This window comes from Oncorhynchus masou, unplaced genomic scaffold (genome assembly GCF_036934945.1).
Source record: "Oncorhynchus masou masou isolate Uvic2021 unplaced genomic scaffold, UVic_Omas_1.1 unplaced_scaffold_7084, whole genome shotgun sequence".
In the NCBI taxonomy this organism is placed as follows: Eukaryota; Metazoa; Chordata; class Actinopteri; order Salmoniformes; family Salmonidae; genus Oncorhynchus; species Oncorhynchus masou.
In genome coordinates, this window is record NW_027013549.1 from 1 (window position 1) to 15,860 (window position 15,860).

Here is a 15,860-nt window from a genome sequence, read left to right on the forward strand (position 1 = left end):
TCCAACCCAGAGTAAACACTGAACACAGGACACCTACTCCAACCCAGAGTAAACACTGAACACAGGACACCTACTCCAACCCAGAGTAAACACTGAACACAGGACACCTACTCCAACCCAGAGTAAACACTGAACACAGGACACCTACTCCAACCCAGAGTAAACACTGAACACAGGACACCTACTCCAACCCAGAGTAAACACTGAACACAGGAGACCTACTCCAACCCAGAGTAAACACTGAACACCTACTCCAACCCAGAGTAAACACTGAACACAGGACACCTACGCCAACCCAGAGTAATCACTGAACACAGGACACCTACGCCAACCCAGAGTAAACACTGAACACCTACTCCAACCCAGAATAAACACTGAACACAGGACACCTACTCCAACCCAGAGTAAACACTGAACACAGGACACCTACTCCAACCCAGAGTAAACACTGAACACAGGACACCTACTCCAACCCAGAGTAAACACTGAACACAGGACACCTACTCCAACCCAGAGTAAACACTGAACACAGGACACCTACTCCAACCCAGAGTAAACACTGAACACAGGACACCTACTCCAACCCAGAGTAAACACTGAACACAGGACACCTGACTGGGAGGATGAGATGCATTGGGAGACCTTGGTCTAATCCACTATAGGCACCCATCTGGAACAAAAACTGACTGACTACCTGAAGGACTACCTGAACTTGTCCAACATGAAATGCTTGTTTTTATTTTCCGTACTAATGAAAAGGACGTAGGAGAAACTAACCTGTGTCGCTCCTCTTCAGCTTCCTCCTCGGCCCGGTCCCTCTTCCTGTCTGGCTCCCCGTCCTCTCCATCTCTCACCTGTCAGGTGACAAACACCGGGCTATTAAAAGGTGACAAACACCGGGCTACTGAGGTGACAAAACACCGGGTTACTGAGGTGACAAAACACCAGGTTACTGAGGTGACAAAACACCAGGTTACTGAGGTGACAAAACACCGGGCTACTGAGGTGACAAAACACCGGGTTACTGAGGTGACAAAACACCGGGTTACTGAGGTGACAAAACACCGGGCTACTGAGGTGACAAAACACCGGGCTACTGAGGTGACAAAACACCAGGTTACTGAGGTGACAAAACACCGGGCTACTGAGGTGACAAAACACCAGGTTACTGAGGTGACAAAACACCAGGTTACTGAGGTGACAAAACACCGGGCTACTGAGGTGACAAAACACCGGGCTACTGAGGTGACAAAACACCGGGCTACCGAGGTGACAAAACACCAGGTTACCGAGGTGACAAAACACCGGGCTACCGAGGTGACAAAACACCGGGCTACTGAGGTGACAAAACACCAGGTTACCGAGGTGACAAAACACCGGGCTACCGAGGTGACAAAACACCGGGCTACTGAGGTGACAAAACACCAGGTTACTGAGGTGACAAAACACCGGGCTACTGAGGTGACAAAACACCGGGCTACTGAGGTGACAAAACACCAGGTTACCGAGGTGACAAAACACCAGGTTACCGAGGTGACAAAACACCGGGTTACCGAGGTGACAAAACACCGGGCTACTGAGGTGACAAAACACCGGGTTACCGAGGTGACAAAACACCGGGCTACTGAGGTGACAAACACTGGGTCACAGTGGGCATTTAGCAGAGCCGTTAACAGCACCACTACTAAATCATGGCCGCCACTGCAAAATAATTTAAATAAATAATTATATACTTTTTAGGATAGTCAAACGTTTTCAGTGTAAACTTAAAAATCACTAAAACCAGATATAAAGTATGTAGAAAAGATAATGGACCTAATATATATATCACACACATACACTACCATTCGAAAGTTTGTGGTCACTTAGAAATGTCCTTGCTTTTGAAAGAAAAGTACATTTTTGTCCATTAAAATAACATCAAATTGATCAGAAATACTGTGTAGACATTGTTAATGTTGTTAATGACTATTGTAGCTGGAAACGGCTGATTTTTAAAAATTGAATATCGACAGAGGCCCATTATCAGCAACCATCACTCCTGTGTTCCAATGGCACGTCGTGTTAGCTAATCCAAGTTAATCATTTTAAAAGGCTAATTGATCATTAGAAAACCCTTTTGCAATGATGTTAGCACAGCTGAAAACTGTTGTTTAATTAAAGAAGCAATAAAAACGTCCATCTTTAGACTAGTTGAGTATCTGGAGCATCAGCATGTGGGTTTGATTACCGGCTCAAAATGGCCAGAAACAAAGGACTTTCTTCTGAAACTCGTCAGTCTATTCTTGTTCTGAGAAATGAAGGCTATTCCATGTGAGAAATTGCCAAGTAACTGAAGATCTCGTACAACGCTGTGTACTACTCCCTTCACAGAACAGCACAAACTGACTCTAACCAGAATAGATTAGAGTGTCTAGTTTGAGAAACAGACGCCTCACAAGTTCTCAACTGGCAGCTTCATTAAATAGTACCCGCAAAACACCAGTCTCAACGTCAACAGTGAAGAGGCGACTCTGGGATGCCGGACTTCTAGGCAGAGTTGCAAAGAAAAAGCCATATCTCAGACTGGCCAATAAAAAGGAAAGATTAAGATGGGTAAAGAACAGACACTGGACAGAGGAAGATTGGAAAATGTGTTATGGACAGACAAATCTAAGTTTGAGGTGTTTGGATCACAAAGAAGAAAATTCATGAGACTCAGAAAAAAATGCTAGAGGAGTGCTTGACGCCATCTGTCAAGTATGGTGGAGGCAATGTGATGGTCTGGGGGTGCGTTGGTGGTGGTAAAGTGGGAGATTTGTACAGGGTAAAAGGGATCTTGAAGATGGAAGGCTATCGCTCCATTTTGCAATGCCCTGTAGACAGCACTTAATTGGAGCCAATTTTCTCCTACAACAGGACAATGACCCAAAACACAACTCCAAACTAACCATTAAGGGAAGAAGCAGTCCGCTGGTATTCTGTCTATAATGGAGTGGCCAGCATATTCACTGGATCTCAACCCTACTGAGCTGTTGTGGGAGCAGCTTGACCGTATGGTACGTAAGAGGCCATCAAGCCAATCCAACTTGTGGGAGGGGCTTCAGGAAGCATTGGGTGAAATCTTTTCAGATGACCTTAAATTGACAACTAGAATGCCAAAGGTCTGCAAGGCTGTTATTGCTGCAAATGGAGGATTCTTTGACGAAAGCAAAAGTTTGAAGGACACTATTATTTCAATTTAAAAAAAAATTTTTTTGCAACTAATGAAAAACAAGGACATTTCTAAGTGACGCCAAACGTTTGAACAGTAGTATGTATGTATGTATGTACAGTGGGGCAAAAAAGTATTGTCAGCCACCAATTGTGAAAGTTCTCCCACTTAAAAAGATGAGGCCTGTAATTTTCATCATAGGTACACTTCAACTATGACAGACAAAATGAGAAAAATCCCAGAAAACCATTGTAGGATTTTTAATGAATCTATTTACCAAATTATGGTGGAAAATAAGTATTCATGTGACAAATACAATTTGATTTGATGATTCATGAGCTTTTTGGAGGTCGGCCCATTTGGATTCAAATACAGAAACATTACATTATGGACTTGAGTAACATTGGTTTGAGGGCTGTCAAATACAAACAATGAGATCTTTGAAAAACATAGGATTTGGTCTGAAACATCAATACAGCCTAACTGTCCCCGCAAACTGTGATGGAGTCAGTACAACTAACCAGGCCACAAGACAGGGAGTCAGTACAACTAACCAGGCCACAAGACGGGGAGTCAGTACAACTAACCAGAACACAAGGCGGGAGTCAGTACAACTAACCAGAACACAAGGCAGGGAGTCAGTACAACTAACCAGAACACAAGGCAGGAGTCAGTACAATAACCAGAACACAAGACGGAGTCAGTACAACTAACCAGAACACAAGGCAGGAGTCAGTACAACTAACCAGAACACAAGACGGAGTCAGTACAACTAACCAGAACACAAGACGGGAGTCAGTACAATAACCAGAACACAAGACGGGAGTCAGTACAACTAACCAGAACACAAGACGGGAGTCAGTACAACTAACCAGAACACAAGACGGGAGTCAGTACAACTAACCAGAACACAAGACGGGAGTCAGTACAACTAACCAGAACACAAGACGGGAGTCAGTACAACTAACCAGAACACAAGACGGAGTCAGTACAACTAACCAGAACACAAGACGGAGTCAGTACAACTAACCAGAACACAAGACAGGAGTCAGTACAACTAACCAGAACACAAGACAGGAGTCAGTACAACTAACCACAACACAAGACAGGAGTCAGTACAACTAACCAGAACACAAGACAGGAGTCAGTACAACTAACCACAACACAAGACAGGAGTCAGTACAACTAACCACAACACAAGACAGGAGTCAGTACAACTAACCAGCTCACAAGACAGGAGTCAGTACAACTAACCAGGCCACAAGACAGGAGTCAGTACAACTAACCACAAGACAGGAGTCAGTACAACTAACCACAACACAAGACAGGAGTCAGTACAACTAACCACAACACAAGACAGGAGTCAGTACAACTAACCAGAACACAACACAGGAGTGGTTCCCTGTATGAAAACATGTCACCATAAAACATACACATGTAAACAAAAAGAAGAAGTGTTTTTTTTTTTTAATATCAGAATGTTGTTGACCGTGACCCAAGTCACAGAGCATAACAATGAAGACTAGCAGGACTCCTCCCAGTCCTGCATTTTCCTGGAGAGGCTTCCTGTCCACCAGCTGGAACAATCAAAACGGACTCATTCTCCAGTACAGTACAACAATCACATGCTGCAGGAATGTCAACAGCCGTTCATCAAGAATAGCCAAGCTGCTGGGACAAGCCCTCTACGGGGCTGTCACTGGCTGGCTCAGCCAAACACACTGAAGGACATTCCCTGATCGTGTTGCAAATGGCAACCTATTCAACAGAGCCCCGGTCAAAAGTAGTGCACTATATAGGGCGCAGGGTGCCATTTGGGAGGGAGACCAAGTCTTAACGGCCAAAACGGTGGCTTGCTTGACCTTGGAACAAACAACACATGTAGTGTCATTTGGAGGACGTTTGCTGCAGTAGAACAAAATACCAATGTAAACAACAGGACTGAGGGTCAAGGAGGAAGCTGCAAAGTGGACTTTGTTGTGTTGGTCGCACTCAGTAACACTGATAGACTACATACAGTGTGTGTGTGTGTGTGTGAGACTGATAAAGCCTAACTCTTTAGGGCGAGGGCCTATCCCTAGTAGGGAAACACTGGTAGACTACATACAGTGTGTGTGTGTGTGTGTGAGACTGATAAAAGCCTAACTCTTTAGGCGCAGGGGCCTATCCCTAGTAGGGAAACACTGGTAGACTACATACAGTGTGTGTGACTGATAAAAGCCTAACTCTTTTAGGGCGAGGGGCCTCTATCCTAGTAGGGAAACACTGGTAGACTACATACAGTGTGTGTGTGTGTGACTGATAAAAGCCTAACTCTTTGGGCTTAGGCCTATCCCTAGTAGGGAAACACTGGTAGACTACATACAGTGTGTGTGACTGATAAAAGCCTAACTCTTTTCGGCGAGGGCCTATCCCTAGTAGGGAAACACTGGTAGACTACATACAGTGTGTGTGTGACTGATAAAAGCCTAACTCTTTTGGGCGAGGGCCTCTATCCCTAGTAGGGAAACACTGGTAGACTACATACAGTGTGTGTGTGTGACTGATAAAAGCCTAACTCTTTTAGTCGAGGCCTATCCCTAGTAGGGAAACACTGGTAGACTACATACAGTGTGTGTGTGTGTGTGACTGATAAAAGCCTAACTCTTTAGGCGAGGGGCCTATCCCTAGTAGGGAAACACTGGTAGACTACATACAGTGTGTGTGTGACTGATAAAAGCCTAACTTTTTAGGGCGAGGGGCCTATCCCTAGTAGGGAAACACTGGTGTCGTATTATGTAGCTATAAGTTGAGGACCCATGATGACTAGCTAAATGTCCAGGGGCCATACTGAACAGAGCATATGCCAGCTAGCTATGCATGAAAGAAAAAGTGTGAAGATATAAAATGCATTGTAGAATACAAATGGGATCACCACACGGAGTTCTCACTACCTAAGAGCTCTATCTTGAATTACTCCTGAGACGCCCTCTCATTTGGGACCGTATCAACAGCAGCAAAGGAACGCCCAACTGGGTTCTGTTATATGGAGGCGGAGTTGAGGTGATATCTGGTCGCGGATTGGCTAGAACAACATGTAGTCACCATCAGTCAATTGTAGTAAAAATGTTCCATTCTGAAAAGGCTTACCTGTTACCCATGTTAGTCCTGTACAACTACAGCCCTTCTGCAGGGTGCTGAGGTGTATACCTTTAATACAAACTTGACTTTTTTTCACCTACTATGCAAACAGATTCAAATTGGGCTATCTGGGATCCTCAGGACGTCCCTACCCTAAACCCTAACCATTTAAAAAGTCAACTTCAAATGGGGACCCAATTGAATCTTAGCTTACATAGTACGAGCAACGAGGGAAAAGTCAGTGATTGTATTCGCTACAAGTTTTCATTTAAAAGTATGAATTTCATCACAAGGAATGTGGTTGTACATAGAGACTAACATATTAGAGACTAACATAGTTACTAACATATTAGGGACTAACATAGTTACTAACATATTAGGGACTAACATAGGGACTAACATATTAGAGACTAACATATTAGAGACTAACATATTAGGGACTAACATATTAGGGACTAACATATTAGGGACTAACATATTAGGGACTAACATATTAGGGACCAACATATTAGGGACTAACATATTAGGGACTAACATATTAGGGACTAACATATTAGGGACTAACATATTAGGGACTAACATATTAGGGACTAACATAGTTACTAACATATTAGAGACTAACATATTGGAGACTAACATATTAGGGACTAACATAGGGACTAACATTAGGGACTAACATATTAGGGACTAACATATTAGGGACTAACATATTAGGGACTAACATAGTTACTAACATATTAGGGACTAACATAGGGACTAACATATTAGAGACTAACATATTAGGGACTAACATATTAGGGACTAACATATTAGGGACTAACATATTAGGGACTAACATATTAGAGACATGTAAGGGTTTTCAGCATTGACACTTTTACAAGAATTGACTGATGGTGGCTCAATGTTGTTAAATCAATTTGTCACATGCTTGGTAAACATCAGGTGTAGACTAACAGTGAAATGCTTGGTAAACAACAGGTGTAGACTAACAGTGAAAAGCTTGGTAAACAACAGGTGTAGACTAACAGTGAAAAGCTTGGTAAACATCAGGTGTAGACTAACAGTGAAATGCTTGATAAACATCAGGTGTAGACTAACAGTGAAATGCTTGATAAACATCAGGTGTAGACTAACAGTGAAATGCTTGGTAAACAACAGGTGTGGACTAACAACAGGTGTAGACTAACAGTGAAATGCTTGGTAAACATCAGGTGTAGACTAACAGTGAAATGCTTGGTAAACAACAGGTGTAGACTAACAACAGGTGTAGACTAACAGTGAAATGCTTGGTAAACAACAGGTGTAGACTAACAGTGAAATGCTTGGTAAACAACAGGTGTAGACTAACAGTGAAATGCTTGGTAAACAACAGGTGTAGACTAACAACAGGTGTAGACTAACAGTGAAATGCTTGGTAAACAACAGGTGTAGACTAACAGTGAAATGCTTGGTAAACAACAGGTGTGGACTAACAACAGGTGTAGACTAACAGTGAAATGCTTGGTAAACAACAGGTGTAGACTAACAGTGAAATGCTTGGTAAACAACAGTGAAATGCTTGGTAAACAACAGGTGTAGACTAACAACAGGTGTAGACTAACAGTGAAATGCTTGAGAACAACAGGTGTAGACTAACAGTGAAATGCTTGGTAAACAACAGTGAAATGCTTGGTAAACAACAGGTGTAGACTAACACAGGTAGACTAACAGTGAAATGCTTGGTAAACAACAGGTGTAGACTAACAGTGAAATGCTTGGTAAAACATCAGGTATAGACTAACAGTGAAATGCTTGGTAAACAACAGGTGTAGACTAACAGTGAAATGTTTGATAAACAACAGGTGTAGACTAACAGTGAAATGCTTGGTAAACAACAGGTGTAGACTAACAACAGGTGTAGACTAACAGTGAAATGCTTGGTAAAACAACAGGTGAAGACTAACAGTGAAATGCTTGATAAACATCAGGTGTAGACTAACAACAGGTGTAGACTAACAGTGAAATGTTTAAACAACAGGTGTAGATCAACAGTGAAATGCTTGGTAAACATCAGGTATAGACTAACAGTGAAATGCTTGGTAAACAACAGGTGTAGACTAACAGTGAAATGCTTGATAAACAACAGGTGTAGACTAACAGTGAAATGCTTTGGTAAACAACAGGTGTAGATTAACAGTGAAATGCTTGGTAAAAACAGGTGTAGACTAACAACAGGTGTAGACTAACAGTGAAATGCTTGGTAAACAACAGGTGTAGACTAACAGTGAAATGCTTGGTAAACAACAGGTGTAGACTAACAGTGAAATGCTTGGTAAACAACAGGTGTAGACTAACAACAGGTGTAGACTAACAGTGAAATGCTTGGTAAACATCAGGTATAGACTAACAGTGAAATGCTTGGTAAACAACAGGTGTAGACTAACAGTGAAATGCTTGATAAACAACAGGTGTAGACTAACAGTGAAATGCTTGGTAAACAACAGGTGTAGACTAACAATGAAATGCTTGGTAAACAACAGGTGTAGACTAACAACAGGTGTAGACTAACAGTGAAATGCTTGGTAAACAACAGGTGTAGACTAACAGTGAAAAGCTTGGTAAACAACAGGTGTAGACTAACAGTGAAAAGCTTGGTAAACATCAGGTGTAGACTAACAGTGAAATGCTTGATAAACATCAGGTGTAGACTAACAGTGAAATGCTTGATAAACATCAGGTGTAGACTAACAGTGAAATGCTTGGTAAACAACAGGTGTGGACTAACAACAGGTGTAGACTAACAGTGAAATGCTTGGTAAACATCAGGTGTAGACTAACAGTGAAATGCTTGGTAAACAACAGGTGTAGACTAACAACAGGTGTAGACTAACAGTGAAATGCTTGGTAAACAACAGGTGTAGACTAACAGTGAAATGCTTGGTAAACAACAGGTGTAGACTAACAGTGAAATGCTTGGTAAACAACAGGTGTAGACTAACAGTGAAATGCTTGGTAAACAACAGGTGTAGACTAACAGTGAAATGCTTGGTAAACATCAGGTATAGACTAACAGTGAAATGCTTGGTAAACAACAGGTGTAGACTAACAGTGAAATGCTTGATAAACAACAGGTGTAGACTAACAATGAAATGCTTGGTAAACAACAGGTGTAGACTAACAGTGAAATGCTTGGTAAACAACAGGTGTAGACTAACAACAGGTGTAGACTAACAGTGAAATGCTTGGTAAACAACAGGTGTGTAGACTAACAGTGAAATGCTTGGTAAACATCAGGTATAGACTAACAGTGAAATGCTTGGTAACAACAGGTGTAGACTAACAGTGAAATGCTTGATAAACAACAGGTGTAGACTAACAATGAAATGCTTGGTAAACAACAGGTGTAGACTAACAGTGAAATGCTTGTAAACAACAGGTGTAGACTAACAACAGGTGTAGACTAACAGTGAAATGCTTGGTAAACAACAGGTGTAGACTAACAGTGAAATGCTTGGTAAACATCAGGTATAGACTAACAGTGAAATGCTTGGTAAACAACAGGTGTAGACTAACAGTGAAATGCTGACTCACGGGCCCCCAACAATGTAGAGAGAAATAATAGAGAAATAATAGAAAAGTAAAACATGTAATAATAAAATACACAATGAGTAACGATAGCGTGGCTATACACAAGGTACCAGTACCTAATCCATTTGCAGGGGGTACTAGGTAATATAAGATGTATGTACATATAACTAGGAAATAAAGTGACAAACAGTAGCAGCAGTATTTATTATTTAACTTGGCAAGTCAGTTAAGAACAAATTCTTATTTTCAATGACCCTAGGAACAATGGGTTAACTGCCTTGTTCAGGAATGACATATTTGTACCTTGTCAGCTCGGGGATTCGATCTTGCAACCTTTCGGTTACTAGTCCAACGCTCTAACCACTAAGCTACGCTGCCGCCCATGAGTCAAAGCGGTTAGTGCAAAAAAGGGTCAATGGAGATCATTAATATTTAACTAAATAGCTACCCGGACTAACTATTTAGAAGTTTTATGGCTTGGGGGATAAAGCTGTTCAGGGCCCTGTTGTTTAAAGACATTCAATCTCTCCCTATCCCAGTCTGTTGTCCCTACATGCTTCAAGATGTCACCATTGTTCCTGTACACAAGAAGGCAAAGGTGACTGAACTAAATGACTATCACCCGTATAGCACTCACTTCTGTCATCATGAAGTGCTTTGAGAGACTAGTTAAGGACCATATCACTATCTTATCTGATACCCTAGACCCACTTCCGTTTGCTTACCACCCCAATAGATCTACAGACAATTCCATCGCACTGCCCCTATCCCATCTGGACAAGAGGAATACCTATGTCAGACAGCTCATTGGCTATAGCTCAGCCTTCAACATCATAGTACCCTTTAAGCTCATCATTAAGCCCGGCCCTGGGTCTGATCACGGCCCTGTGCACCTGGTTCTTGGCGCCCCAGGTGGTGAAGGTAGGAAACACTCCACTTCACTGATCCTTAACACAGGGGCCCCACAAGGGTGTGTGCTCAGCCCCTCCTGTACTCCCTGTTCACCCATTACTGCGTGGCCATGCACGCCTCCAACTCAATCATCAAGTTTGCAGACGTCAACAGTAGTAGGCCTGACTACCAACAATGACGAGACCGCCCAGGAGGAAGTGAGGACCCTGGCGGAGTGGTGCCAAGATAATATAACCACTCCTCAAGAAACGAAGGAACCGATCACAGACTTCAGGAAACAGCAGAAGTGCACACCCCTATCCATAGACTGGACCGCAGTGGAGAAGGTGGAAAGCTTCAAGTTCCTTGGCTTCAAGTTGCAAAGCTCCAAGTTGCTTAACTTAGTGATTAGAGCGTTGTACTAGTAACTGAAAAGTTGCTGACGAGGTAAAAAGTCTGTCCGTTCTGCCCTAGAACAAGGCAGTTAACCCACTGTTCCTAGGGTGTCATTGAAAATAAGAATTTGTTCTTAACTGATTTGCCTAGATAAATAAGATTTTTTAAAATAACAATAAAAATACATCACTGACAATCTGAAATGGTCCACCCATGCAGACAGTGTGGTGATGAAGGCACAGCAGGAGGATGAAGAAATGTAGTTGGCCCTAAGACTCTCAGAACCTTTACAGATGCACAATTGAGAGCATTATGTCGGGCTGTATCACCGCCTGATATGGCAACTGCACGCCCACAACCACAGGGCTCTCCAGAGGTGGTGCGGTCTGCCCAAAGCTTCACCGGGGCACACTACCTGCCCTCCAGGACACACGACAGCACCCGTTGTTACAGGGAAGGCCAAAAAATATCATCAAGGACATCAACCACCCGAGCCACTGCCTGTTCACCCCGCAATCATCCAGAAGGCGAGGTCTGAAAAAGCTTATATCTCAAGGCCATCAGACTATTAAATAGCCATCACTACCCGGTTACTCAACCCTGCACCTTAGAGGCTGCCGCCCTATATACATAGACATGGACACATTGGCCACTTTAATCAGTCTATGACGATCAACTCCTTTGTCTTGCTGACATTGAGGGAGCGGTTCTTGTCCTGGCACCACACTGTCAGGTCTCTGAACTCCTCCCTATAGGCTGTCTCATAGTCGTAGGTGATCATCTGCCGTGTCATCAGCAAACTTAATGATGGAATTGGAGTCGTGCTTGGCCATGCAGTTGTGGGTGAACAGGGAGTACAAGAGGGGACTAAGCACGCACGCCTGAGGAGCCCCCGAGTTGAGAGTCAGCATGGCGGATGTGTTGCCTACACACCGCCTGGGCGGCCCGTCAGGAAGTCAGGATCCAGTTGCAGGTGTTCAGTTCCAGGGTCCTTAGCTTAGTGATGAGCTTGTAGGGCACTATGGTGTTGAACGCTGCACTGTGACATTAGTCAATGTATTCTTACATGAACAGACTCGTCATCTGTGGATCTGTTGGGGGCGGTATGCAAATGAGTGGGTCCAGGGTGTCTGGGATGATGGTGCTGATGTGAGCCATGACCAGCCTTTCAAAAACATATCATGGCTACAGATGTGCTACTAAGGGGCGATAGTCATTTAGACAGGTTGTTGCTTGCAAATCCCATGACCAGTTATCAAAACAACCCCGAGAAAACAAAGTTGAAGATTCTCAGCTAATATCAACAGTTGATAATGAATAAACATGTTTGAGTAAATTATCCCATCATAGCTAGCTAGCTAATTTCACCATCAGTTCACAACTAGCATAGCAAGCTAAATACAGACAGCTAGTTAGCTAGCCTAGTAGTTATCTAACTAGCTAACCATGTAGAATATGTTATTTGAGCTTCAGTTAATCCGTTTTGCACAGCTAACGTTAGCTAGCTATGTACATTTCAAACGAATGTCAAGAGCAATGCTGTGTAACTAGCTCCTGTTTTTCCATCAGCTAGCTAACGTTACCTAGCGAACTCAAACAGCTGGTAGCGAGCTAGCTAATTCTATGTTTGTACTGTTTACAACACAGACATTGTTATTGCTGGGTGATACTCACTTGAAGTTGTCGACCTCTCAAAGCTTTGAGTCTTTCTTTCCTTTTTAATGCTTGTTCCTGCAGTGAACCAACCGATTGCTCCATTTTTCGTTTCACGTTGTGTTGTCGTGGTTCGGAAATCGATTCATAGGACTAGCTAGTAGCTACTCGCAAAGGTTTAGAAGCGAGTGCTGAGCGCATCGATTCATGGCCTGAACATCTGAGCAAATAGGCAGGCTACTAGGGCCTACTGTATTAAATGATGTGCAAAATAATAACACACTAATATCATCAGAATATCTTATAAAATATGTATTTTTTTTAAACATATGCATTTACTAGAGAAAAAGTAAAAGGCAAAATTATATCAAATTATAAGGCTGAAAAGCCTGCAATAATGTCACAGGACATCATGATCAACAATCAGGCCTCTATAATGTTTTCAATGAAAATAAAACATCAAACTATATGGTTGCCTTGTACAACATTGGCACCTTGTTTACTGAGCAAATATGCGGGGTGCAAAAAATAAACATTTAATTTGATCTTGGAAGGCTTTTTATTTGAAATAAGTCGTGGTTCAGTTGACCCTGGTCAGCCAGTCGACTGCCTGCCCCTCTCCCAGACTAGAATTGGCTCAATGTAAATCCTGTCAATCTCTAGTGAATCTTTGTTTTCATTTCAACAGCTTTCCACTTGTCATGTGCAGGACGTCTTGCACAAGATTGATGTTAAAAAACATCCACTGGGGCTCATTTGCTTGATCCTTTGTTGCAGCTTTCTGCTCCCCTGAATGCAGAATAATAACTATTATTTTTAACCTTACAATTATTCCTGGTACAATTCCCAGGAGTCTGGAAGGTGTCCATATACTCCTCCTTCACAAAGGCAGTGATCTGTGTGACCTAAATCTTTGTAGACTATTTCCAAACTCTCTTGCCGAGCAAAAATTCTAGAATCCTTGGAAAACCCTAAATGTATATCCTTTTTGAATGTACACCAGTCAGGTTTCAGACCAGATTAAATAAAGGACCATCTTTTGAACTAGAAATGTATTCTAAATGTACACCAGTCAGGTTTCAGACCAGATTAAATAAAGGACCATCTTTTGAACTAGGAAATGCATTCTAAATGTACACCAGTCAGGTTTCAGACCAGATTAAATAAAGCACCATATTTGCTACTTTTTTTGGTTTTAAATTATTTTCTTCATTGTTTGGATAAGAAGAAACACTGTGCGGCCTCTTTATTGACCTGTCTAAAGCCTCCGACACTGTGGATCACTCAGTACTTATTCAGAGGCTTTCGTCAATTGGCCTGGACCAGGCTGCATGCAGCTGGTTGGATAATGATTTAAAAGAATGAAAGCAGTGTGCATTTACAGATGGTGTTAAATCCGTTTTTCTGGACATAATAAAGACAGTCCTGCAGTGATCGATTCATTTACATTTGGACAAGAGCATTTAAGTCATTTAGCAGACGCTCTTATCCAGAGCGACTTACAAATTCTTCAGTTCTTTTGAGTATCCTCAAAAAATCAAATAATCAATTCAAACGTTATTTGTCACATCCCCGAATACAACAGACCTTACAGTGAAATGCATACTGCAAGCTTAAGCAATAATGAAGAGTATTTTTAAAAGTAAATAAAAAAATAACAATACAAAAACAATAAAAGTTTTATTTTGAAGAACACAATAACATAACTATAGAGGCTATATACCGTGTCAATGTGTGGGGATACCGGTTAGTCAATGTGCGGGGGTACAGAGCTCGTCGAGGTATTTGAGGAAACATATACAGTACATGTAGGTAGGGATAAAGGAAATATGCATAGATAATAAACAGCAGCAGCATAAAAAACGAGGTTTCAATGCAAATAGTCTGGGTGGCCATTTGATGACCTGTTCAGCAGTCTTATGGTTTGAGGGTAGAAGCTGTTAAGCAGCCTTTTGGACCTAGATTTATAGCCCGTACCGCTGGCCATGTGATAGCAGAGAACAGTCTATGACATGGGTGGCCTGAAGCCTTGACAATTCTTGAGGTCTTCCTCTGGCACTGCCTGGTATAGGAGGTCCTGGATGGCACAAAGCTTGGCCCCAGTGATGTACTGGGCCGTACACACTACCCTCTGTAGCGCCTTGCAGTCGGATGCCGAGTAGTTGCCATACCAAGCGGTGATGCAACCAGTCAGGATGCTCTCGATGGTGCAGCTGTAGAACTTTTTGAGGATCTGAGGACCCATGCCAAATCTTTTCAGTATAGCCTATGCTCCTGAATTCTTAACACAAATAATTATATTCTTACACTCTCAGTCTACAATCAGCACGTGAGTGTGGCTTTGTATTCATCCTTCATATAGAGAGAGAGGCCCAGCTCGGTCCAACAGAGGGCCACCCAGCCAGCACTGGGTAGTGGGTAGGTCCTGGTATGGAATGTAGGTCATTGCCATGGCAATATTACAGCTGCCTGCCTGAGGTTCTGTTGTGGCCATCCTCCTGTTGACCAGTGTTTTCCCCATAGAATTAGGAAATAGAATACACATTTAATAGGATCTCTATGGTTGGCTCTGTGTTAAAGATTCACCATCACACACAATCACTAACTTGTGTCAGTTGGTCATACAAGAAATATCGTTTTTTTCACTTCTTACAAAAAATGTACTAAACCCAGACATTTAAATCTTGAGTCTTGATCACAATAAATTGTCTATCCAATCCTATGTACAGTGCCTTGCGAAAATTTCAGTTTCTCGATGTGCAAAACTGATAGAGACATACCCCAAGCGACTTACAGCTGTAATCGCAGCAAAAGGTGGCGCTACAAAGTATTAACTTAAGGGGGCTGAATAATTTTGCACGCCCAATTTTTCAGTTTTTAATTTGTTAAGTTTGAAATATCCAATAAATGTCGTTCCACTTCATGATTGTGTCCCACTTGTTGTTGATTCTTCACAAAAAAATACAGTTTTATATCTTTATGTTTGAAGCCTGAAATGTGGCAAAAGGTTGCAAAGTTCAAGGGGGCCGAATACTTTCGC

General features: G+C 42.2%; 1 protein-coding gene across 1 annotated transcript; it reads right to left on the reverse strand.

Annotated features, from left to right (window-relative positions):
- Nucleotides 1–777: 777 nt before the first annotated feature.
- On the reverse strand, nucleotides 778–12,925 carry LOC135537087 (coiled-coil domain-containing protein 12-like; the record flags this gene model as incomplete). Its single annotated transcript, XM_064963291.1, is given in 2 exon segments — nucleotides 778–854; nucleotides 12,842–12,925. Coding segments are annotated over 2 exon segments (161 nt in total), but the record flags the coding sequence as incomplete, so codon positions are not given.
- Nucleotides 12,926–15,860: the final 2,935 nt, after the last annotated feature.